Here is a 23,967-nt window from a genome sequence, read left to right as displayed (position 1 = left end):
CCCAGCTAAAAGGAATGGTCGTCCAGCTCCTGCGCTGCACCCCCTGACCCCAAGGCGCGAGGTGCGGCCTTGCTGCATATTCCTGGAGCAGAGGGTAGCGCAATTACCGCCCCCCCCGTCCTCCTGATCTATGCACAGGGAGACCCACGCCCTGCCGCGGCCCCCCAGGCCTCCCTGCAACACCCGGTAATGCAATCCACGGGGGCGGGGGAGGCGGCGGCAGCGACAGCAACAGCAACGACGGCGGCGGCGGCGGCAGCACTGCCTCAATCTAGAGACAACCAGAAAGAGGAGGAAAATGGCTCCGAGCAGGGACCGCCTGCTGCACTTTGGGTTCAAGGCGACAGTGAGTGATAGGGGAAAGGAGTTGGGTGGCCGGGAAGGACATGTGTGGCTGCACAGGCTACCGGGGAAGAAGCGACAAGACTAGGGGGCTGGGAGGGCTTGACAGAAACCTCAAGTGTTTGCTGGGTGAGTGCGTGCTGTTTGCCGGCGAAGGGGATTAGATGGGCTCCGGTACTGTGTGCAGTTGTCCTGCTTTCCTCACTCGCGAGTCCGCGAGCACGCGCGCACTCACACCCTCCCCACAGCCCCTCCCATACACAAATACACACAGACAGATAGGCACTTCCCTGCCTCTCCTCGCGGTGGGCTTGCGTGCCTCGGAGGCAAGAGCGGGCTCGCGCCGCCGCCGCCGCGCTCCGGCTGCTCCCGGGCGGACCGTCGCGGGCTGCGCCCGGGAGTGGGGGAGGGGTGGTCCCGCGCCGCTGCCGCCGCAGCAGCCGCCGCCGCGGCCGCCGCGCGCTCCTCCTCCTCCCCTCCCCACGCCGTTCCGAGGCCCGGGCGGCTCTGCCCAATGAGGAGCGGCGTTGCTGGCAGGTGGGGAGTGTTTTTGTTTTGGGTTGAAGTTGAGGCTGAGGGGAGAGAGGAGCTAGCGACTAGCAGTCGTCGCTGCCGCCGGCTCTGCGGGAGGTGGAGGAGGCCCCGCCGGAGCCGAGAGGTTTCCCCTCCCCGCTGACGGCCCCTGCCCGTCGCTCCTCTACCTCCTCCCGGTCCCGGAACTCCGGGGCCTGCCCCGGGCCCCCAGTCTTTGAACTCTGCACGCCGCAGCGCCGGGCCCCGGCCGCACCCGCCGGCCCCATGAGGAGGGACGTGAACGGAGTGACCAAGAGCAGGTTTGAGGTGTGAGCCTGGGGGGGCTGGGGCGGCGTGAGCAAGGCGATTCCCGCTCTTATGCCCCAAAAATTTCGCTCGGCATGGAGCCTCCTCCCTTGCCTGGCGCCGTCACCCGCCGATCGCTGGGGCTGCCAGACTTCTTTCCCCTTTCTCGCGACCCGAAAAGCCCGGTGCAGCCCAGCTTCCCTAGTCCTCCGGGCTGGTCGCCTCCAGCCTGTTCCACCAGCGGGCCCGGGCAAGGGATTAGCTCTGGCGCCCTAATTCCCCCCTCCCCCCAGTATCACTCAGCTTTCCATCCTTTACACAATCCTTGGCTTCTCTCCCTCCACCCGGCAGAAAAAGCATCACAGCTCCGATCAACCGGAGCTGGCTTCTTTTCTTTCTGCCACCTGGGACATTATGGGCCAGGGGGCCATTTCTCCGTGTTTGAGAGACCTCGGTTAAACTAGGGAAGTGGAGGTGGTAGACTGGGATGATAGAGACGACCACGAGTTTTCGGTGCTCTTTGGTTTGGGTATTGTTCTGATACTTCCTCTTCTTTCCCGTTTGGTCTGTACTTTTGTAGTTCATTGTTTCTGGGAACTCTTAGATGTGTACGGTCGAGACTTCAGAAAATCCACTCTTTAAGAACTTTTTCTCCTCTGGCGAGAAAGGTTTATAGCTAATGGAATTGAGGAATGGATGAGAAAACAGGAAAACACCTGCAAGCGTCTTCAGTGAGTAGTCACCGTGTTAAGGAAGTGATTCCTTTGGGAAGTGAAGTGTTCTAACTACGGATGAATTGCAGTAGTGTGGTAATATACCCCAAGGTTTACTGAGGGGCTAAGACGGTGAGACAAAAGTTTCAGGAAGCTTGCCCACTAGGTGCCCAGGGTGAAATTGTTACCTAAGGGTCTTTCTTCAGTTTAGTCTATTTTTTTTAAGATTTTATTTATTTATTTGAGAGAGAGAGAATGAGAGATAGAGAGCACGAGAGGGAAGAGGGTCAGAGGGAGAAGCAGACTTCTTGCGGAGCAGGGAGCCCCATGCGGGACTCGATCCCGGGACTCCAGGATCATGACCTGAGCCGAAGGCAGTCGCTTAACCAACTGAGCCACGCAGGCGCCCTCTTGGTTTCTTTTTATGCTTATGGGAAAAATACTTTAATTTATCCACAAAGATCTAGGTAGCAAGTGTTGGGGAGAAGTTTAAATTCAGAGCTCTACGGTAATTACTGTTGGAGGTGAGGAATGGAGAAAATTGAGAAATTGGTCTCTTCAGAGTTTTCATATTTAACTTAATCATAGGAAGAAAATATTATAGTAGGTATGATTTGGTGTTTAACAGAACTTTAGGTTGCCTTAAAGTAGAGAGATCCAATAAGCTTAATTTAGGATGGTTTCATATTTAGTACTACTGTGCTGTAAAGTCCAGACTGTCATCAAAATTACTGAGTGGACTTTTAGCAGTTAACAGGAATCTTGAAAGAGAAACCCAAATACTTAAGATCTGAGTGGGGGATAGCCTTCTGCCGTTGAAGTCTGCTCTTTATCATTTTGCTATTTTCTTGTAGATTGAGATACTTTGGAAGGAGTTCTTTTGTAGTATGTGTTGTAAAATTGCATTGCTGCATCCTGTTTTTGTAATTATCTTATATTTTAATTTGTAGTTTACCTGTAGTAGTGGTACTATCATAATAAAGTTTATTGCATTGTTAAGTATATTTATTTACCTTGAACTAAACCAGTTGAAGCTTTCTAAAGGTGTCTGATAAAGAATAAGGGGATTAAAAAATTCTCCTTCTACAGTATTCATGATTAGCTTTTGGTTTATAAATATTTTAGTCTTTTATGATAAGAAGGGGGTTCCATGGCAGAACGCAAATGAGAAAGTTTGGAAATGATACATGTTAATGAGTTTAATTATCTGAGTATTTCTTTTTTTTTTTAAAGATTTTTATTTATTTATTAGAGAGAGAGAATGAGAGATAGAAAGCACGAGAGGGAAGAGGGTCAGAGGGAGAAGCAGACTCCCCACCAAGCAGGAAGCCCGATGTGGGATTCGATCCCAGGACTCCAGGATCATGACCTGAGCCGAAGGCAGTCGCCTAACCAACTGAGCCACCCAGGCGCCCTTATCTGAGTATTTCTTAAAGTCATTTATCTCTTCTTTTTTTTTCCATTTACCTCTTTACTGACCTAATTTACAAGTAGTAAAACAATAAACTGTTAGGGCTCTTATGAAGTAGTAAACTTACTGCTAATTCATTAAAAACATTTTAAATATTTAGTTTCAATGGATAAAACATGTAGACAAAGTAGTCTTTTCATGTCAAAAATATTTACATCAAGTTATTTTTTTAATTCTCAAAATTACAGAATGGTTTTTAAAGGACTTATAATTTTATGATTGTAAGTAGACAGCCGATCCCTGAGAATTTTTGGGAGGGGAAGAAATTTTTGTAGCAAATAATAAGTCATGTCAAATTATGGTTAATACAGAAAGTGAAATAATTGTTTTCTTTTTCTTGGTCACATTTTTTTTCTGGGTGGAAGGTAACTAAACTTTATCTTTTTATAGTTGATTCATTATAAGGAATATTATGTGCATTATGCTTTTGGATGTTGTAACTGCAGGCCATATACTTTAAATCTCATGCTCAGGTCTGGAGCTGTAGAAAAAAATTTAAAGTTAAAATAAAGGGAGTAGAGTACTTGTTAGCCAGATATGTAGCATCCTGTAGAATAGCCAAAGTAGATAATAGTTGGGTAGAAGAGTTAAAGAGTTAAGAGTTAAAGAGATACAGAGATGGTGAAAATTATTGTTCCTTGCTGTATCACTTTGGCATTAACTTTCCACAAAAATAACCCTTATAAGCTAATATAATGAGTGCTGATTAATGTGTCTCTCAGTTGAAATTCTTCATCTAAATACTTTTTATTACATTTCTTACAGTATACATTGTTTTGTGGCAAATTTTGATAATTTCCTTTCAAACTTAATAATTGTTATTAAATCCTGCATGCCAGGCACTGAGCTAGATGTTTTACCTTAGTTACTTCTAATTCTCACAATTCTGTTTTACAGTTGAGGAAAGCTAGGGCTTAAGAAGTGCTCAAGTGCACAGCTAGTAAGTGGGGGAGCCAAGATTCCAACCTGCTTTTTTTTTTTTTTTTAACTTCACTGTCATTCTGCTCTGTTTTTAGCATAACATAGCATAAAAGCCCATAAAATGTGTGGGCAAGAACTTCCCTAAAATTCTTCATCCAGTATATTTTATTTTGTCTTTGCTATCAAGAATGAAGTTGTTCTTCATTTGAAGTACTATAATAGTGTGTTACCTTTTTAAAAAAATTTTAGGGGATGTAGGGGCAGAGAGAGAGAGAGAATCTTAAGCAGGAGCATGTGGAGCTTCACTCGGGGCCCAATCTCACAACCCTGAGATCATGATCTGAGCTAGAATTAAGAGTTGGATGCTTAACCAACTGAGCCACCCAGGTGCCCCTATGTGTGTTATCTTAACACTTGGTGAGATTAGTGACAGACATGTATAAATAAGGTAGCCCTTGAATCTTAAGTTTAGATTTTTTTTCAGTAAAGCCTCTCCATTTCATTGTTTTCTTAGTAACTTCATCATAAGATGATATTGGGGGAAAATTTCTTTCTTATTTGGGTTCATTAAAAAGTCTAGCATTATCTATTGTGAAAACATTAACTGACATCACAGATACTATTTACAGTTTCATCAGGGCCTGGGAATGTTAAGATTCACGTAGGAAATGATAAGTTCCAATTTGGATACTTTGAATCCCTGTTCATTAATTGTTTTCTCATTACATCTCACTGCTGCTTTGGTAAATGTATAATATTACAGCAGTAAGATTAAATTGTAATACTTGCTTGCCTGCCTCATTTTATCAAGTCAGTTTGTCCAAAATAAGAAAAATCACAAAATGTAGTATGGCAGAAAAAATACACTGCATTGGGAGTTGGAAGGACTGGATGTTAGTTAATCTTGATTTTTGCTACCAATTAAATATAACTTTGGTCATTTCTTTTTATTTCTCCAGTTTGATCGTTTCCCTCCTTTGTAAAACAAAGAAGTTAGAATCAACTGTTTCGTTCCTTTCGTTCCAAAATCCTATGAATCTGTCATTTTTTTTTAATCTAATTTTTAAAATAAAAGCAGAGGACCACATTTCCTTGGCTGTTTCTTCTAAAACAGCAACTCCAATACTGTTAAAGTTTGTAGGCAGAGTTGCACAGTACTGCTAAGGCTGCAGTAATTACCTTTTTTCTCCTGTAAGGTTTTATCTTATAATCTAAAGAACATTCTGCATAGTAAATGACCATCTTTTCCTAATTGATACTTGTGGAAAGTGTTACACATTTTTCCAGTGGGTGACAGCCATTTGTTTCATTCTATTTGAAAAGCCTTGCAATGGGAAAGAGAACTAGTAAAAGTAAGGGATTTTGTATTTAACACTTTAGAGATTAGTTTGAAAGCAGTTATCTAATATTATACTAGGTACAAATTAGAGATTTAGGCTTTGAGGGCCCATTCAGACAATCTCTGTTTTTTTTAAATAGTGTTATTGTTGTTTATTATATAAATATGGGTCCTTTTTACCCTTTTTTTAAAAAAGATTTATTTGAGAGAGAGAGCAGAAGCAGGGGGAGCAGCAGAGGAAGCAGGAGAAGCAGGCTCCCTGCTGAGCAGGGAACCCGATGTGGGGCTGGACTGGACGTGGGGCTCGATCCCAAGCCCCTGAGATCATGACCTGAGCCTAAGACAGTCCCTTAACTGACTGAGCCACCCAGGTGTCCCTCCCTTTTACCTTTTGAAGCATGGTATGTTTTATCATGTACTTACTGCAGTAACTCATTATTTAAAAATCAACATGTTTCCTTCTGCAGTCTACAATAGGATAAATCATTACATATTGAAAACTTTTCCATTGTGAAAATTTTTTAATTTGGCAAAAACTTTACAAAGTGTGTTCTTGATATTTAAGTCATACGTTCTTATTTCTTAGGTATAATCTGTTTCTGCATCGAAGATTTTCATTCATTGAATCAGTATTAGAAGTGTTTAGAAGTATTTACACGTTAAAATTTTTATATTATGGTTTAGGTCATTTGTCAGTTTTAGCTGTTAGTGTTGATATCACTTTTTAATCTTAATTTCTAAAACCCTTCTTTTTTGGGACACCTGGGTGGCTCAGTTGGTTAAGCATCTGCCTTTGGCTCGGGTCATGATCCCAGGGTCCTGGGATTGAGTCCCACATGGGCTCCTTGCTCAGCAGGGAGTCTGCTTCTCCCTCTGCCTGCCATTCTCTCTGTTTGTGCTCTCTTCCCCCCTCACCCTGACAAATAAATAAATAAAAATCTTTAAAAAAATAAAATAAAATCCTTCTATATTTATCTCCCAAGTGTCTCTTTTCAAATCTTGGTCTCGTTTTTCTTGCAAATTATTAAGTACTTTTGTTACAGGCCAAGGATTCCATTCCAGCCCTTCGATTACAGGTTCCCAACTGGTGGCAGATTGGGAACTGAATTAAAATTTTCAGTAATCTAACTAGTACTGTGGTTTTGGAAGGGTATTTTTAGATGTTCAAAATAAAATATTCCGTTGCACCAGGAAAATCCAAGGGAGGGAGGAAGAAGAAAGAATGCCCTTAAACTGACCAAATTTAGCTGCTTGTGTGTAGTTGTCTTTATACTGTTTTCCTACTTGGTCTTCCAGACTTGATGGATTCTTAGATGAGATCCCTACCCAAAAACTGACTCAGAAAAATGAAGGCATACAACTTGGTCTTACAGTTTTATGTCTTAGTGCATTTGGACCCATTTGATAAAAGATTTTAACTTAATAACAACTAAGAATAGGTGGTGGTATTGAACTCTGCAGTGGTATTTGTGCTTGATTCATCTTGCTTAATTATATAACTTTTAAAAATGAAGATATGTATTCAAATGTAAGTAAATCCAAAACATATTTGCATTAGCTTTTGAAGACTTTCTGTTAAAAGAATGGCTTTGCTGGGTATTTATTTTCAGCACATATCTAGTAACTATTTAGCAGGCATATGAGTTATAGCAGTAGGTTAAGTAACCTATATTCCCTAATCATTTTTCCTCTAATTTGATTTTGTGATATTCTCTTGGGTATAATAAGCCTCATATCTGACAGTTGTAATCAGGTGCAAATGTAATTTTTTGCTCAGTCTCTTAAGTTGCTATGAGGTTAAACCAATTAAATCATGGTGGACAAGAATTTAGTCAGTTATGAAACATATATTGGCAATGTCTTCTTCCATTTTTGTCCTTGAATTTTGTCCCAGGAATTTTTTTTTTAAGATTTTATTTATTTATTAGAGAGAGAGACGCACACACACAATGAGAGAGGGAACACAAGCAGGGGCGTAGGGAGAGGGAGAAGCAGGCTTCCCTCAGAGCTTGGAGCCCGATGTGGGGCTCGATCCCAGGACCCTGGGATTACGACCAGAGCCGAAGGCAGATGCTTAACGACTGAGCCACCCAGGCGCCCCTGTCCCAGGAATTTCTAGTAAAAACTAAAAAGGAAATAGGATACCGTGAAAGCAAGTTGCAAATTGAACTTATGCATTACTTTGGTGCTAAGACAGAAATCATACCTAACAACATGGGGCTGAAGGTTAGCAATAAATCAAATGCCTGCCTGATTTTATATAATCAGATATGCCAACTATTATGGTATTTGTGGGTTAGTGTGACTTCCTGATCAACTAGAGGATGCAGGCAGATATAATTTCATAATTGTTTAAAAGTAAAAAATGGAAAAGTATTTTCAGTTTTACTTATAATTTGCAATAATAAGAAGAGGCCCTAGGGGCGTCTGCTTTTGGCTCAGGTCATGATCCCAGGGTCCTGGGATCGAGCCCCGCCTCGGGCTCCTCGATCCGCGGGAAGCCTGCCTATCCCTCTCCCATCGCCCCCCGCCTGTGTTCCCTCCCTCGCTGTGTCTCCTTCTCTCAAATAAATAAATAAATAAAATCTTAAAAAAAAAATAGAAGAAGAAGAAGCCCTAGGTATAGCTATTCTGGGTGCTTCGAGTTTGCTTTACTATCTGCAGAATGAGGTGATTTATGTGGCAGGGAAGACCGGCAAAAAGAATACAGTAAAATATCTAGATTAGGGCAGGTTTTTAAATATAGAGTACCTATTCTTTTTTTTTTTTTAAGATTTTATTTATTCATTTATTTGACAGAGCGACAGCGAGAGAGGGAACACAAGCAGGGGGAGTGGGAGAGGGAGAAGGAGGCTCCCCGTCGAGCAGGGAGCCCGATGCGGGGCTCGATCCTAGGACCCTGGGACTACAACCCGAGCCGAAGGCAGACGCCCAACGACCGAGCCACCCAGGCGCCCCTAGGGTACCTATTCTTTTGCATATGCCACACTTGATTGACAGTTTAGGCCCAGGGAAGGTCATTCCCAACTCTGTGTATACTGAATTGCAGTTTACCAACAAAGAGCCAGTTTTGTTATGTTTTTTGTTTTCTTTTTTCCTCTTTCAAGGTGGGTGGGGAGAAGAAAAAGAAAAGAAAGGATTTTCAGTTGCCTGCAAATTAACAATTTAATGTTAACTGTAAATGTTAGCTGCAAAGTTTTCGAGAGTTCTCTGTTAGAATATAATCCTTTTTTTGTCATGTTATTTTTGTTTTGTTTTTATTTTTTTTATTTATTTATTTTTTTTTAAAGATTTTATTTATCTATTTGAGAGAGAGAGAACGAGAGATAGAGAGCATGAGAGGGAAGAGGGTCAGAGGGAGAAGCAGACTCCCCGCTGAGCAGGGAGCCCGATGTGGGACTCGATCCCGGGACTCCAGGATCATGACCTGAGCCGAAGGCAGTCGCTTAACCAACTGAGCCACCCAGGCGCCCCTTTTGTTTTGTTTTTAAATCATTCTTTGTCATCTTATTTTTTGAATCAGATCATTTATATATTTTAATGTTTTTTTTAATATTTTATTTATTTATTCATGAGACACAGAGAAAGAGAGAGAGAGGCAGAGGGAGAAGCAGGCTCCCAAGGAGCAGGGAGCCCGATGCGGGACTCTATGCCAAAACCCTGGGATCATGACCTGAGCCAAAGGCAGACACTTAACCATCTGAGCCACCCAGGCGCCCTATATTTTAATGTTCTAATTTTGAAATTAATTGGAGTAAAAAGAGGATAAAAGTGTTAAGGCTATGTCTTAAGGATTTTACAAATGGAAATAATACCATTCTGAACTATGAAATAAGTATTACATATGTATATTTTATAAATGCATTATATGTATATATAATGATATGTGTATGTGTGTACTGGTATCTGTATGTCTTTTCTGGACCTCCATTACTGCAGGTTCCTTTCTAGCATAGAAATTCTGTGATTCTCTATAAATAAATCCCCCAATTTGCTACAGATTAGAGATTATTCAGTTTATTGCCAGTGTTCTTATATTTCTTTGCGTACAACTGCTAATAAAGACAAAACAGTCTATGTGATCTTAACCCATATTCTTCTTTGGATTCCTGCTTGTTTTTGCTTTGAATTATGATAGAAGTGGAGGTAGACACTTGAAGAAAAAAACAAACTAGTGTATATCTGTCCAAATGAACACCTTTGCCAAAGGAGTAAAGAACGGGTATAATGATTGTATGATATTCTGGAGTTTAGTGTGCTGTGATTGGTTTCTTAGGGTGTATGGAATTTATATATTTATATAGAGAGAATCTATTTAAGAGCATTAGCTTTGTCTGAGCTCTCAGTCAAACTCTGAAGTCTGAGTTTGAACCCTGGCTTTGCCACCTACCATCTATGTGAGCTTGGACAAGTTATTTAATCTCTCTGAGTCTCAGATTTTCAATATCTAAAATGGGTATAATGCTCTCTTCACTGGATTATGGGGATTTAATTCTATAATGTTTGTATAGCACTTAGCAAGTTGTCTACTGAACAGTAAGGGCTCAATAAATAATGCCTATTATTATATTACTCTGTGGAATCCACCACACAATAAGCACTCAGTAAATGATGACTCTCGTATTACTTTGTGGAGTAGAAGTGTTTTTAATTAGACTTTTTGTAAATCATTATTTTAAATATCTTAAAGGAATTTACTATTTAAAGGAAAAATTCTATTACAAAGGAAAGAATGTAACTAATTATCTCTTTATTTATCTGATTCAGTTTTATATATTGGATTTATTAAACAGGAACACCTATGAATTTTAATCCGTGTAGTTGAAGAGTAGTAATTTAGCAGTGTTTCAATCTAGGGTTTTATACTGCAATCATTATTCTATTCATTGTTAGGCAAATGTGGGTAAATGCCTCCTAAGATAAGAATCTGGCACTAAATTTTAAGTTGACATTTAAAACACTAGATCAGTCAGCTTTTACCCAGAAATCGGTCATTCTTCCTTCCCTGATTTGTAGAAAATAAAACTATGGCATGACTGAACACAGACAAGTAGAGATGTATTCATTTTTGAAAAAGAACTCTGCATTACTAATACCCTTTCCCCACACTCATCCTTACCAGCTTTTTTTTTTTTTTAAAGATTTTATTTATTTATTCATGAGAGACAGAGGGAGAGAGAGAGAGAGAAGCAGAGGGAGAAGCAGGCTCCCAAGGAGTAGGGAGCCCAATGCGGGACTCGATCCCAGGACCCTGGGATCATGACCTGAGCCGAAGGCAGACGCTTAACCATCTGAGCCACCCAGGCGCCCCCTTACCAGCTTTTGGAAAATTTTCACATGTCCTTCATGTAAAGAAGCCCATGTTGAAAAAAATCACATGCTAACTTATTTCTGCAACCCATTTGTGAAAAAGAAACCTGACCTGTTTTGGAATTCTCCTTGGATAAGTTAAAACATTTATTTAATACTATAACTTTCCTAACATATTCTCATGAATGGTAACTTCAGGAAGATAAGGGACTTAATAGTCAGTATTCTTAGTCACAGCTGATGGGTATGCAACAGAAGTTTCCCAAACCTAGATCTCTACAACAACAACAAATGCAGTTTCACCGAGGTCAAAAATTCCTTAAGAAAGAATAATTGTGTTTAGATTATATGCCTCAAAATGTGGATTATAGGTCCTAAGTGACATAAATTTAATCTGAGCTCATCAGTCTCTGGGCCAGACAGAAAAGTTTGCCCACATAATAGGAGTCAAGATCTCAAGGGACCTACTGTTGGCATTATTGTGAACTTAGATTGAGCCCTGGGAAAAACCACTTACCTTTCTTTGTCTTTAGAGCTCTAAAATAAGATTTCCAATGTGTATTTCCCTAATTTAATATAAATTAGATTAATATTAAAGATGAAACCTTATATAATGTATGTCAGTTATAGCTCAGTTTAAAAAAAAGATAAACCTAAAACTCTTTCTAATAGTAATCCCTGAGTTAAGTGGACATTATTAAGGAGGAATAAGTGAAACTAAATTTCATTTATAGAAACTGAATGACATAGTAGAAATGAATAAGGAAGAACCTGAAAATCTATTAGAATCACCAGTGAAGTTTTTGCCCAGTACTGACCTCTTAAAACCTTTGGATCTGGCATGCAAGTTTCAGAAGTACCCTTAGAGACGATGATGTAAATTACTGTTAAAGAAATACTGGGATAAGGGATACAAAGGTAGCTTGTATTTGCAACCTGAACTCCATGGAGAAATAGATTAAAATACCATGAATTTGACATCTTACAATCAGTACGCCATCTATTGGGTTTTTATCCTATCATAGATGTTTTAGTCCTAGAAACAAGATGTAGTATCTAATATCCAGCACCTAAAATACAGTTCTTTTATAAGTTGTATGTTTTACATGATCAGATACATTCAGTTTCACCAGTGAAAACACCAGAACACACTATACGCCTCTCAAGCTACAAAAAACATCTGAGAGCTCAGGAAAGCTTATCTGACCTTGTCTAGGCTCAGAAAAATCTCATTATAGAAAACCAAGGTACACTGCTGGTAGGAGTTCAGTACTATTCAAAATTTATTTAACTACCAACTGTGTGTCAGATATTGATAGGTGTTAAAGGCACAAAGCCGCTCTAAAACATTTTCTCTGCTTCAGGGAGTTTGTAGTCTAGTTAGTAAGAAAGATAATTAGTGGGTTCTGGTAAATGCAGTGTTAGAGGTATGGGAGAGTGATAAGAACCAATTTCATGAAAAGCATTCACAGTGCTTTTAAAAGAAAACAAAATCCATTGACCCTGCTTTTAAAAATATTAGCACTTTAGGGCGCCTGGGTGGCTCAGTTGGTTAAGCAACTGCCTTCGGCTCAGGTCATGATCCTGGAGTCCCGGGATTGAGTCCCACATCGGGCTCCCTGCTCAGCGGGGAGTCTGCTTCTCCCTCTGACCCTCCCCCGTCTCATGTGCTCTCTCTCTCTCATTCTCTCCCTCTCAAATAAATAAATAAAATCTTAAAAAAAAAATATTAGCACTTTACTGTCCTGTGTAAACTTTTAAAAATGCAAGTATGAATTACTTATCCTTTTCTGTGACATTCTCTGCATTTTTACAGGAGAGGACCAAGGGAAAAGATAGGTTTTTCTTAGTAATTTCTTTGGGTTTGCTGACCCATCTTTAGGGAAACAAAACAGTAACACCACTAATGGTAGAGCTAATCAGAATAACTGCTCCTCGCTAAAGCCGGACATTCCTCTGAGATTTAAACAGAAATTAAACAAGGTTAGAAAAGAGTAACAGGAAAGTAACTCTTTGACCAGTAGTTCCAGGAATTCATTATATAGTTTGTAGTTATAGACTGGTGCTCCATTTGTTTTTCAGGCAATAAATAGTAAGTCTAGTTAAGGAATTTATGAATGACTGCATAATGCTGACCCTCATATATATATATAGGTCATCCTGCTCACCACCCCCCGCTTCAGTAGGAGAGATATTTGAACTTCTCAAGTAACTAATACAGCGTTTTACATATTAAAGAACATGTTCCCATTTATGATTTCATTTGAACTTAAAAAAAATCTTGTGTGTTAGATGGAGGATATTTCTCTGCTATTTTATAGATAAGAAAGCAGATGCTCTGAAAGGCGGTTATTTTCCCAACATTAAATAGCTAAGTATAAAAGCCAGAACTTTAATCCAGTTGACTTGAAGTCTGTTATACTTGTCTCTAGTGTATGCTAAGAATGAGTTGTTTTGAATAATTTATTCCTCATTCCTCTTTTGATCCATAACAGGCATTTATAAGATGTTGGTTAGAACTGATTTAACACTTGAGTTTGTGGCCATAGAATTGAGCAAAGTTAGGGGCACCTGGGTGGGCTTGGGTCATGATCCCAGGGTCCTGCTCCCTGTTCAGCGGGAAGCCTGCTTCTCCCTCTCTCACTCCCCTTGCTTGTGTTCCTTCTCTGTCAAATAAATAAATAAAATCCTAAAAAAAAAAATTTGAGCAGTTAATTGTGTGGGGGGATTGCGGAGTATGGGAATAGAACCTGTACTTTGGCTTATTAGCCGTACTTACTAGCAACTTAAATAACTCTCTTAAATAGCTATGAACAAATACTCTGTGTAAAGAATACCAAGGTGCCTGTGTAAATTACAGTTGGACCAAAAGCTGTTAGTATGTAATCCATACGGTCTAGTAAAACTAATCTGATTACCTTCTTTACTATAATTCTTCTTCATGAAGACTAGGAGTGAGATATTAAAAGTTTAATAAGTATTTGTAGAACCTTTGAATATAAGTTTATGAAGCTTCATATTAAGCCTTTTTGCAAGTTTTGTTCTTTGGTTTGACTTACAAAGTCCGGGCAGCATTTTACTCAATTTCACGTAGTGTTATTGTTAAAGATGAAAAGTAGCAATATGCTACTGTTGAGTTAAAATAATAATTTTGGATATAGTATTTTATGAACAAACAAACATTTCTAGATAAAAGATCAGGTAGGTTTAGTATAATCAAAATGTTTTTAGTATCATAAAGTACAAAGAAATATCATTTTCTAAGGTGTTTACATTATTTCTGCCTTTTTTTAAAAAAGATTTATTTATTTATTTATTTCCTTGAGAGAGAGCTCAAACATGGGGAGGGCAGAGGGAGAGGGAGAAGTGGACTCTCCACTGAGCAGGGAGCCTGATGTGGGGCTGGATCCCAGAACCCTGAGATCATGACTGAGCCTAAGGTAGATGCTTAATGGACTGAGCCACCCAGGCACGCCTTTTATTATGCTTTTATATTAGCATTAGTTTTCTCTGTGTTTACATAATTAGTCTCATACTGTGTCTGTCATTCTGTAATTTTAACTACATTATGTCCTATTAGATCTGTAGATGTATTTCTTTTAACAGCTACATAGTATTCTATGAATATTCTAGTTTATAAAGCTAGCTGTTAATGGACCTTTAGGTTTTCTCCTTGGCATTGTAAACAAAAACCCAACAAATGTTCTGGTACCCATACATGCCTTCTGGTGTGTATTGCAAGTGTTCCTTTACGGCAAATACCAAGGAGAGGGATTTTGGGGTCATAGGGAATCTGTTTTTTAGGTTTATTAGATATTGTCAGATTGCCTTCCAAATTTATGTTTTGGCCCATAGTATATGAGTGAACTTGTTTTTTCATATCTTCACTAACACATGATGTTTCCCAACTTTAAAATTTTTTGTTGACATAGGAAAAATTGTATTTTATTGCTTTATTTTGTATTCTCATTACTACTGAAGTTGAGTGTCTTCCTGTTTTATGTTTGTCTTTGATGTTTGTTTTATATTGAACACTTTTAATTTCTTTCATAGATTGCTATTTTATCCTTTGTCAAGTGTTAAAAATTGTTTTGTGTCTTTTTTTTTAATCCCCCTAGGCATTCCTGATATTGAATACTAGCCCTTTGTCTACTTATATATTTGCAAAGATTTTCATTGAGTGGGATTGTCTCATATTTGCTTTTTGTGTTTATATAAAAAAGGTGTCCCTTATCCCAAGATTATATTCTTCCATATTTTGTCACATCAAAAATTTTTTTAATCTTAAGTTTTTAATCTACCTGAAGTTTATTTTGTAAGATAGGGTTCTTTTTTTTTTTAATTTTATTTATTTGACAGAGACACAGCGAGAGAGGGAACACAAGCAGGGGGAGTGGGAGTGGGAGAGGGAGAAGCAGGCTTCCTGCTGAGCAGAGAGCCCGATGCGGGGCTGGATCCCAGGACCCTTGGACCATGACCTGAGCCGAAGGCAGATGCTTAACAACTGAGCCACCCAGGTGCCCCTGTAAAATAGGGTTCTAAATGAACTTTTCCCCCATATGGATACCCAGTTGTCCTAATATGGTTTAGTTCATCTTCCCACTGGTTTTGAAATGCCATTTGTAACATAAAACTAATTAAGTGAATTCAGAGGTCTGTTTTTGAACTGTGTTCTGTTTCTTCCATCTGTTGTTTTTTTTTAAAGATTTTATTTATTTATTCATGTGAGAGAGAGAGAGAGAGGCAGAGGGAGAAGCAGGCTCCCAAGGAGCAGGGAGCCCGATGCGGGACTCGATCCCAGGACCCTGGGATCATGACCTGAGCCAAGGCAGACGCTTAACCATCTGAGCCACCCAGGCACCGTTCCATCTGTTTTTTTTATTGCCAGTAACACAATTCTGATTAATTGGCCTTATACATTAATTTGGGGAAATTCATAACTTCATAATATTTTCTTTCCCATTCATGAACATTATACATATTTAGCTTTTTTCAGCACATTTGTATAGAGTTCTTCCTTTAAGATTTTACAGTTTTTCTTAGTTTGATTTCTACATACTTTATGGTTTTTAATATTATAAATGGACTTTTTTATATTTTCTTATCACTAATTCAGTCAGCAAATGTTTGTTGAGTACTTTCTACGTGCATGAGATTGCTACTGATGCTGAGGGTATAAAAGTGGACAAAATACAAGAATTGCCTTATGGGAGTTTAAAATCTAGTGAAGGAGGGGCTCCTGGGTGGCTCAGTTGGTTAAGCATCTGCCTTCAGCTCAGGTCATGATCCCGGGGTCCTGGGATCGAGCCCCACATCGGGCTCCCTGCTCAGCAGAGAGCCTGCTTCTCTCTCCCTCTGCTGCTCCCTCTGCTTGTTCTGTCAAATGAATAAATACAATCTTAAAAAAAAATCTAGTGAAGGGAATTTGACGTAAAACTGATAAAAAAGGAATTACATAATATGTCTGATGCTGATAAGTACTGTGGACAAAAATGAAGGACAAAAAAAAAGAGGAAGGGAGTTGGGCATGGTTCATAATTACATAGAATGGTTAAGGAAGACCTTGCTGCTAAAGTTAACATGTGAGCAGACTTAAAAAAATCATGGAGCAGCAGCACCTGATGCTCCGTTGGTGGAGCATGCAACTCTTGACCTAGGGTTTGTGAATTCGAGCCCCATGTTGGGTGTAGAGATTACTTAAAAAAATCTTAAAAAAAAAAATGGTGGAGCAAGGAAAGACCATTACCGGTAAAGGAATGCAAAAATGAAGGTGGGAGTGTGCTTGATGTGTTCATGGAATGGCCACCAGGTAGGTCACTGTGGCCAGATGATGGTGAAGTTGGGTTGCTATGGGAGGGCAGGGAGGTCAGAGAGTTACGATTGAGAATGGAGAGGGGGTTGATGGAGAGCAGGGCAGATCATGAATGGCCTCATTGGCCATTTTAAGCCCTGAATTTTATTCTGACAAGGGGAGCCAGAGGGATTTTTGGTCAGAAGAGGAACGTGCTATATTTCAAGTTTTGCAAGGATCATTCTTGCTTTGTGGAGAAGTAGTATATAACTGGTGTTTAAGGTTCTTGCAGTAATTCAGAAAAGTAATAGTTGTATGAAGTTGATTGTGGTGGAGGTTTAAGAAGTAATTGGATTCTGGATATATTCTGAAAGCAGAGCTCATAGGATTCACTATCATTAGAAAGCTATAAAGTTTGTTCGGATTTTTTGTGTGCTCGTTTTTGTATCCAGTTAGGATGCTCTCAGCTACAAGTAATAGAAAACTTGCTTAGTAGCTTAAACAATAAGGTGATTGTTATCTCACGTTATAAGGAATCCAAAGCAGAGCTTTTGAGTCATGGTTTAGAGCGGGATTTTCCAAGTTCACTTTGCTTAACAATCACCTGGAAAACTGGCAAATCACCTGGCCCACAAAATTGCATTTCTAGGAAATATAAAGGTGATGCTTAAGTGAGTACCACACTTTGAATAATACTGACTTGGAACACAATAATTAGAACCATAGTTTAGTGTTGAGTGTTTGAGCAGAACTGTGGAACCACACTACCTGGGTTCATATCTCAAATTCACTGTTTGCTGTCTGTATTTTAAAAGTTCCAGTATAGGGCGCCTGGGTGGCTCAGTTGGTTAAGCGACTGCCTTCAGCTCAGGTCATGATCCTGGAGTCCTGGGATCAAGTCCCACATCGGGCTCACTGCTCAGCAGGGAGTCTGCTTCTCCCTCTGACCCTCTTCCTTCTCGTGCTCTCTATCTCTCATTCTCTCTCTCTCAAATAAATAAATAAAATCTTTAAAAAAAATAAAAAATAAAAAATAAAAAAATAAAAGTTCCAGTATATTGGGGCGCCTGGGTGGCTCAGTCGGTTAAGCGGCTGCCTTCAGCTCAGGTCGTGATCCTGGGGTCCTGGGATCGAGCCCCGCGTTGGGCTCCCTGCTTAGCGGAGAGCCTGCTTCTCCCTCTCTGCCTGCCTCTCTGCTTACTTGTGCTCTCTCTCTATCTCTCTGTCAAATAAGTAAAATAAAATCTTTAAAAATAAAAAAAAAACTTCATTAAAAAGTTCAGGTATATTGATCTTAAGTGGCTGTTTTCATGGTCATTTCTAATTTTAATTTATTATGTATAATATATGTATATTGGTGTTTGAAATTTCTTTGTGGTCAAGAGCATCATCAATTTTTGTAAATATTCTGTGTTGGAAGAAAGTAGAATTTTCTGTTTATTGAATGCTTGGGTTTGATGTGGAAAAAAGATCACAGACATAAAATTTTAAAATGAGACTGTCGGGGGCGCCTGGGTGGCTCAGTCGTTTAGCGTCTACCTTCGGCTCCGGTCATGATCCCAGGGTCTGGGGATCGAGCCCCCGCATCGGGCTCCCTGCTCGGTGGGAAGCCTGCTTCTCTCTCTCCCTCTCCCACTCCCCCTGCTTGGGTTCCCTCTCTCGCTGTGTCTCTCTCTGTCAAAAAAATAAAATAAAATCTTAAAAAAAAAATGAGACTGTCTTTTTAAAGAACTGAATTGCAGAAAGGAAGAAGTGCTTACCACCCAGAGGCTAGAGACCAGAATACCCCATCTTCTTAACATTTCTCAAAATTGTGTCTATTTATATCTGAATATGAAGTCATGATGGATCAACAGAAGAGGAAGGTCTGAGGACCCTTAAGTAGAGGAAGCAAAAGACTTTTAGGTGGTGGAAGAAAAGCGTACTGATTGTCTCCTAGGGGAGGGGAAAGTGGACCTTGTATTTCTAACTTAGAAAAAATTTAAAGTCTGTTTAAACTTGGAAAACTTCAAAAGGCTGATGACACTTTTGAAAGGGATCATAGCGTTTGTCCAATAAAACACTTTATTTTATTATTATTTTCTTAAGATCTTATTTTCTAAAGACATGTATCATATGACCTCACTGATATGAGGAATTCTTAATCTCAGGAAACAAACTGAGGGTTGTTGGAGTGGTGGGGGTGTGGGAGGGATGGGGTAGCTGGGTGACAGACACTGGGGAGGGTATGTGCTATGGTGAGCGCTGTGAAGTGTGCAAGACTGTTGAATCACAGATCTGTACCTCTGAAACAAATAATGCAATATATGTTAAGGGAAAAAAAAAGAAGAAGATAGCAGGCGGGGAAGAATGAAGGGGAGTAAATTGGAGGGGGAGACGAACCATGAGAGACAGTGGACTCTGAAAAACAAACTGAGGGTTCTAGAGGGGAGGGGGTGGGGGGATGGATTAGCTTGGTGATGGGTATTAAAGAGGGCACGTTCTGCGTGGAGCACTGGGTTTTATGCACAAGCAATGAATCACGGAACACTACATCAAAAACTAATGATGTAATGTATGGTGATTAACACAAGAATAAAAAAATTTTTTAAAAAATCTTATTTTCTAGGGGCGCCTTGGTAGCTCAGTAGTTAAGCGTCTGCCTTCAGCTCAGGTCATGATCCCAGGGTCCTGGGATCGAGCCCCACATCGGGTCCCTGCTCAGCGGGAAGCCTGCTTCTCCCTCTCCCTCTCTCCCCCTGCTGTGTTTCCTCTCTCACTGTGTCTCTCTCTGTCAAATAAATAAATAAAATCTTTAAAAAAAAAAAAGATCTTATTTTCTAATTGCTGACATGCAGCACACTGTCTAATTACAGCAAAACTGATTTTTTCATAAGTTCGTATTTTGGTTGAGATCACTAAAATGTGTGACTTGGAATACATCTAATTTCTGCACCTCAGTTTTCTTATTTATGAAATGGAGCTGGCCATAGAATCCTTCTTTCCAGAGTTGTTGTAAGAGTTAAATGATGTAATACATAAAAAGTGCTTACAAGGGTACCGGGAGCATAATGTACATCAGTGAGTTTAAGTTGTTATTTGACCTAGTTCATTAAACATCTCTTCCATCAAGCTTGTTAGATGTGTTATTCAGATCCTATAGGTCTCTATTAACTTTCTGCCTATTTTGTCTGTTGGTTTCTTGAAGAATATTAAAATTCTCCAGCTATGTTGAAATTTATTTCTTCTTTTTTTAAAGATGTATTTATTTGAGAGAGAACATGCAAGCGAGTGGGGGGAGGGGCAGAGAGAGAGGGAGAGAGAGAGACAAGCAAACTCTGGGGAGTGCTGAGCCCTGAGCACAACTCGGGGCTTGGTCCCAGGACCCTGAGATCATGACCTGAGCCGAAACCAAGCCTTGGCCGCTTAATCAACTGCACCACTCAGACACCTCTGTTTATTTCTTCTTATAGTACAGTTCTTGCTTCATACATTTTGAAGCTCTGTTGTCAGATATATAAACTTCAAAGAATGTTAAATTTTCTTTGTGAATTGTTTCTATAAGGAAAACCTCTTTCTGACTCTTAATGATTCTGTCCTTGAATTAAAAAAGTTTTTTTTTGGGGCGCCTGGGTGGCTCAGTCGGTTAAGCGACTGCCTTCGGCTCAGGTCATGATCCTGGAGTCCCGGGATCGAGTCCCGCATCGGGCTCCCTGCTCAGCGGGGAGTCTGCTTCTCCCTCTGACCCTCCCCCCATCTCATGTGCTCTCTCTTTCATTCTCTCTGTCTCTCAAATAAATAAATAAAATCTTAAAAAAAAATAAACATTGATTTAAAAAAAAAAAGTTTTTTTTTAAGATTTTATTTATTTGTAAGAGAGAGACAGTGAGAGAGGGGGAACACAGGCAGGGGGAGTGGGAGAGAGACAAGCAGGCTTCCCGCTGAGCAGGGAGCCCGATGCAGGGCTCCATCCCAGGACCCTGGGATCATAACCTGAGCCGAAGACAGACGCTTAACGACTGAGCCACCCAGGCACCCCAAATTAAATTTTATCTAATAATATTGACATAAAGTTTTATTCTTGAGTAAGGGCTTACTTCTTTGGGCTCTCACATTCTAGATTTTGGATTGATAGTTCTTTATACTATTTTTTCCTAATCCCTGCTTTAAAAAAGTCTATTATTATTGTCATTTTTAATACTTCACCCAACTTCTTAGTGGTCCTTGGTAGGGGGGTTCATGAGAATAATCTAGTCCATCACTATTGTAAGCAGAGGCAGAAGTACCTGGTACACTTTTCTTCTTCGAAAGTAGATTATTTTTAAAAATTCTATTACTGTGGACTTATGGGTGGCGAACTCAGTTATATATGTGGGAACATCTTTCTTTTCTCCTCATTGCCGGGGTCCCCTTAGGTTAGCTGGGTACAGAGCTCTCAGTTGCGTTTATTTTCCCTTAGCACCCTAAAGATATTCCTCTGTTATCTTTTTTTTTTTTTAAGATTTTATTTATTGGGTGCCTGGGTGGCTCAGTCATTAAGCGTCTGCCTGCGGCTCAGGTCATGATCCCAGGGTCCTGGGATCAAGTCCCACATCAGACTCCCTGCTCAGGGGGAAGCCTGCTTCTCCCTCACCCACTCTCCCAGCTTGTGTTCCCTCTCTCACTGTCTTTCTCTCTCTCTGTTGAAAAAATAAAATCTTAAAAAAATATGTTTAAGATTTTATTTATTTATTTTACAGAGAGAGACACAGTGAGAGAGGGAACACAAGCAGGGGGAGTGGGAGAGGGAGAAGCAGGCTTCCCCCTGAGCAGGAGGCAGACACTTAACGACTGAGCCACCCAGGTGCCCCTGTTATCTTTTTTTTTTTTAAAGATTTTATTTATTTATTTGAGAGTGAGAGAGAAAGCATGAACAGGGTGGAGGAGGAGTGGGAGAAACAGATTCCCCACTGAGCAGGGAGCCCCACAAGGGGCTTGATCCCAGGACCCTGAGATCATGACCTGAGTGAAAGGCAGATGCTTAACTGACTGAGCCACCCAGTCACCCCTCCTCTGTTATTTTTTGAACTCTATTTTTTTCTTTTGAACCCTACTGTAACTCAGAAGTCTACTGCGAATCTATTTTTCTTTCTTCTTCAAAGAGCTCTTTTAGTACACATTTTTTAATTTTTTAATTGAGATATTCACATTACGAAAAAGTTTACCCTTTTCTAGTGTACAATGTAGTGGCTTTTAGTGTATTCACAGTTATGTGGAAACCATAACTACACTTAATTCTGGAACATTTTCTGTATTTTATTTTTATTTTAAGTAAATTGGGCATGGAGCCCAATGCGGGGCTTGAACTCACAACCCTGAGGTCAAGACCTGAGCTGAGATCAAGAGTCAGTCACTTAACTGACTGAGCCACCCAGGCACCCTGTTTTATATGCTTTAGAAACGTGTACCCTTTGTCCTCCCTACCCCCCACAACTCCTTTGTTCCAAGCAACCACTAATCTATTTTCTGTCTCTGTAGATTTTTCCTTTCTGAACTTTTATATGAATCGAATCATATAGTTTGTAGTCTTCTGTGACTGGTAATCTTAGCATGATGCTTTCTAGGTTAATCCATGTTGTAGCATGTATTGGTACTTCACTCCATTTTATGACGGAATAATTAATTGTATTGATATACCACATTTTGTTTATCCATTCATGCATTAACTGATATCTGGGTTGTTTCCACCTTTTGGCTATTGTAAATAGTGCTGCTATTGAACATTCTTTTTTTGAGAGAGAGAGCGTGCGTGCGAGCAAGCAGGGGGAGGAGCTGAGGGAGAGAGAGAATCTCAAGCAGACTTCCCGCTGAGTGTGGAGCCTCGCGTGGGGCTCCATCTCATGACCCTGAGATCATGACCTGAGCCAAAATCAGGACTTGGTCATTTAACCAACTGAGCCACCCAGGCACCCCAGCTGCTATGAATATTCTTATGAACAAATATGTGTTTGAAATCTGTATTCAGTTCTTCTGTGTATGTACTTTAGGAGTGGAATTGCTAGATTGTGTGGTAATTTTATGTTTAACATATTGAGGAACTGCCAAACTTTTCCACAGCACCTGCACCATTTTGCATTCCCACCAATCATGTGCAATGGTTTAGTCTTCTCCATATCTTTACTAACAGTTGTTCTTTTCTTTTTCTCCCCCCGCTTTTTTGTTTATAACATCCTAGTGAGTGTGAAGTAGTATCTCATTGTGGTTTTGTTTTGTATTTCCATTATGACTAATGATGCTGAGCATCTTTTCATGTGCCTTTGACTGTGTATCTATTCAAATTATTTAACATTTTTATTTATTTTTTATTTTTTAAATGTTTTATTTATGTATTCATGAGAGTCAGAGAGAGAGAGAGAGAGAGGCAGAGGCAGAGGGAGAAGCAGGCTCCCCGCCGAGCAGGGAGCCCGATGCGGGACTCAATCCCAGGACCCTGGGATCATGACCTGAGCCGAAGGCAGACACCTAACAACTGAGCCACCCAGGAGCACCCATGCTTTGTAGTGTTTGATTGAAAACAGAACATCTTGAATATTAAAATGTGGCAGCTCTAGGGTGCCTGGGTGGCTCAGTCATTGAGCGTCTGCCTTCAGCTCAGGTCATGATCCCAGGATCCTGGGACCGAGTCCCACATCGGGCTCCCTGCTCGGCGGGAAGCCTGCTTCTCCCTCTCCCACTCCCCCTGCTTGTGTTCCCTCTCTCGCTGTGTCTCTCTCTGTCAAATAAATAAAATCTTTAAAAGAAAATGTGACAACTCTATAAATCATATTCTCTCCCCTCCAGGGTTTGTTGATCCTGCTTATTGTAGTATTGTTTGTTGAGTGTCTTTTCTGAACGAATTCTGTCAATTCTGCATTCTTTGCCATGTGTAGCCACTGAAATGTCTATTCCATTAATGGAGTAGTCAGCTAACAATTATACAGAGATTTCCTTAAACACCTGGAACCAAAAATTTTCAGTCTTTGCTGAGAGGCTCTTTGTATATGTTGGGACATGCCTGCAACACTCGGCCAGACAGTTCACAGTTATGCCTTAGCCTTCCCTACTTTTGCACACCCTTAAGAACAGCCAGAAGTGACAGCTTAGGGACTTCTCAGATCTTTCCTGAGCATGTATGCGACCCGGGGCATGCATGGGGCCTTTAGATTTCCAGGAATAGCCGGGCACGGTGGCGCGCGCCTCTAGTCCCAGCTACTTAGGAGGCTGAGGCAGGAGGATCGCTTGAGCCCAGGAGTTCTGGGCTGTA

At 40.3% G+C, this 23,967-nt stretch overlaps 1 protein-coding gene across 8 annotated transcripts in view; it reads left to right on the top strand.

Annotated features, from left to right (window-relative positions):
* Positions 1 to 23,967, top strand: part of FBXL20 (F-box and leucine rich repeat protein 20) — a 106,306-nt gene continuing 82,339 nt past the window's right edge. For 4 of the 8 annotated variants that reach the window (XM_025859171.2, XM_025859177.2, XM_073883865.1 and 1 more), the window contains exon 1: positions 1 to 346. In XM_025859171.2, the coding sequence (XP_025714956.1) occupies positions 299 to 346 (48 nt within the window). In that variant the 5' untranslated portion in view covers positions 1 to 298. Of the gene's footprint in view, positions 347 to 887; positions 1,183 to 23,967 lie in introns of those variants that run through there. The other 4 variants (XR_012375565.1, XR_012375564.1, XM_025859174.2 and 1 more) reach the window with 2 other exon arrangements.

Source organism: Callorhinus ursinus, unplaced genomic scaffold (assembly GCF_003265705.2).
Source record: "Callorhinus ursinus isolate GAN/ISIS: 27379988/994484 unplaced genomic scaffold, GSC_fseal_2.0 scaffold52, whole genome shotgun sequence".
In the NCBI taxonomy this organism is placed as follows: domain Eukaryota; kingdom Metazoa; phylum Chordata; class Mammalia; order Carnivora; family Otariidae; genus Callorhinus; species Callorhinus ursinus.
The sequence above is the reverse complement of the archived record's forward strand: the minus strand, read 5'-3'. Positions and strand labels throughout refer to the sequence as shown.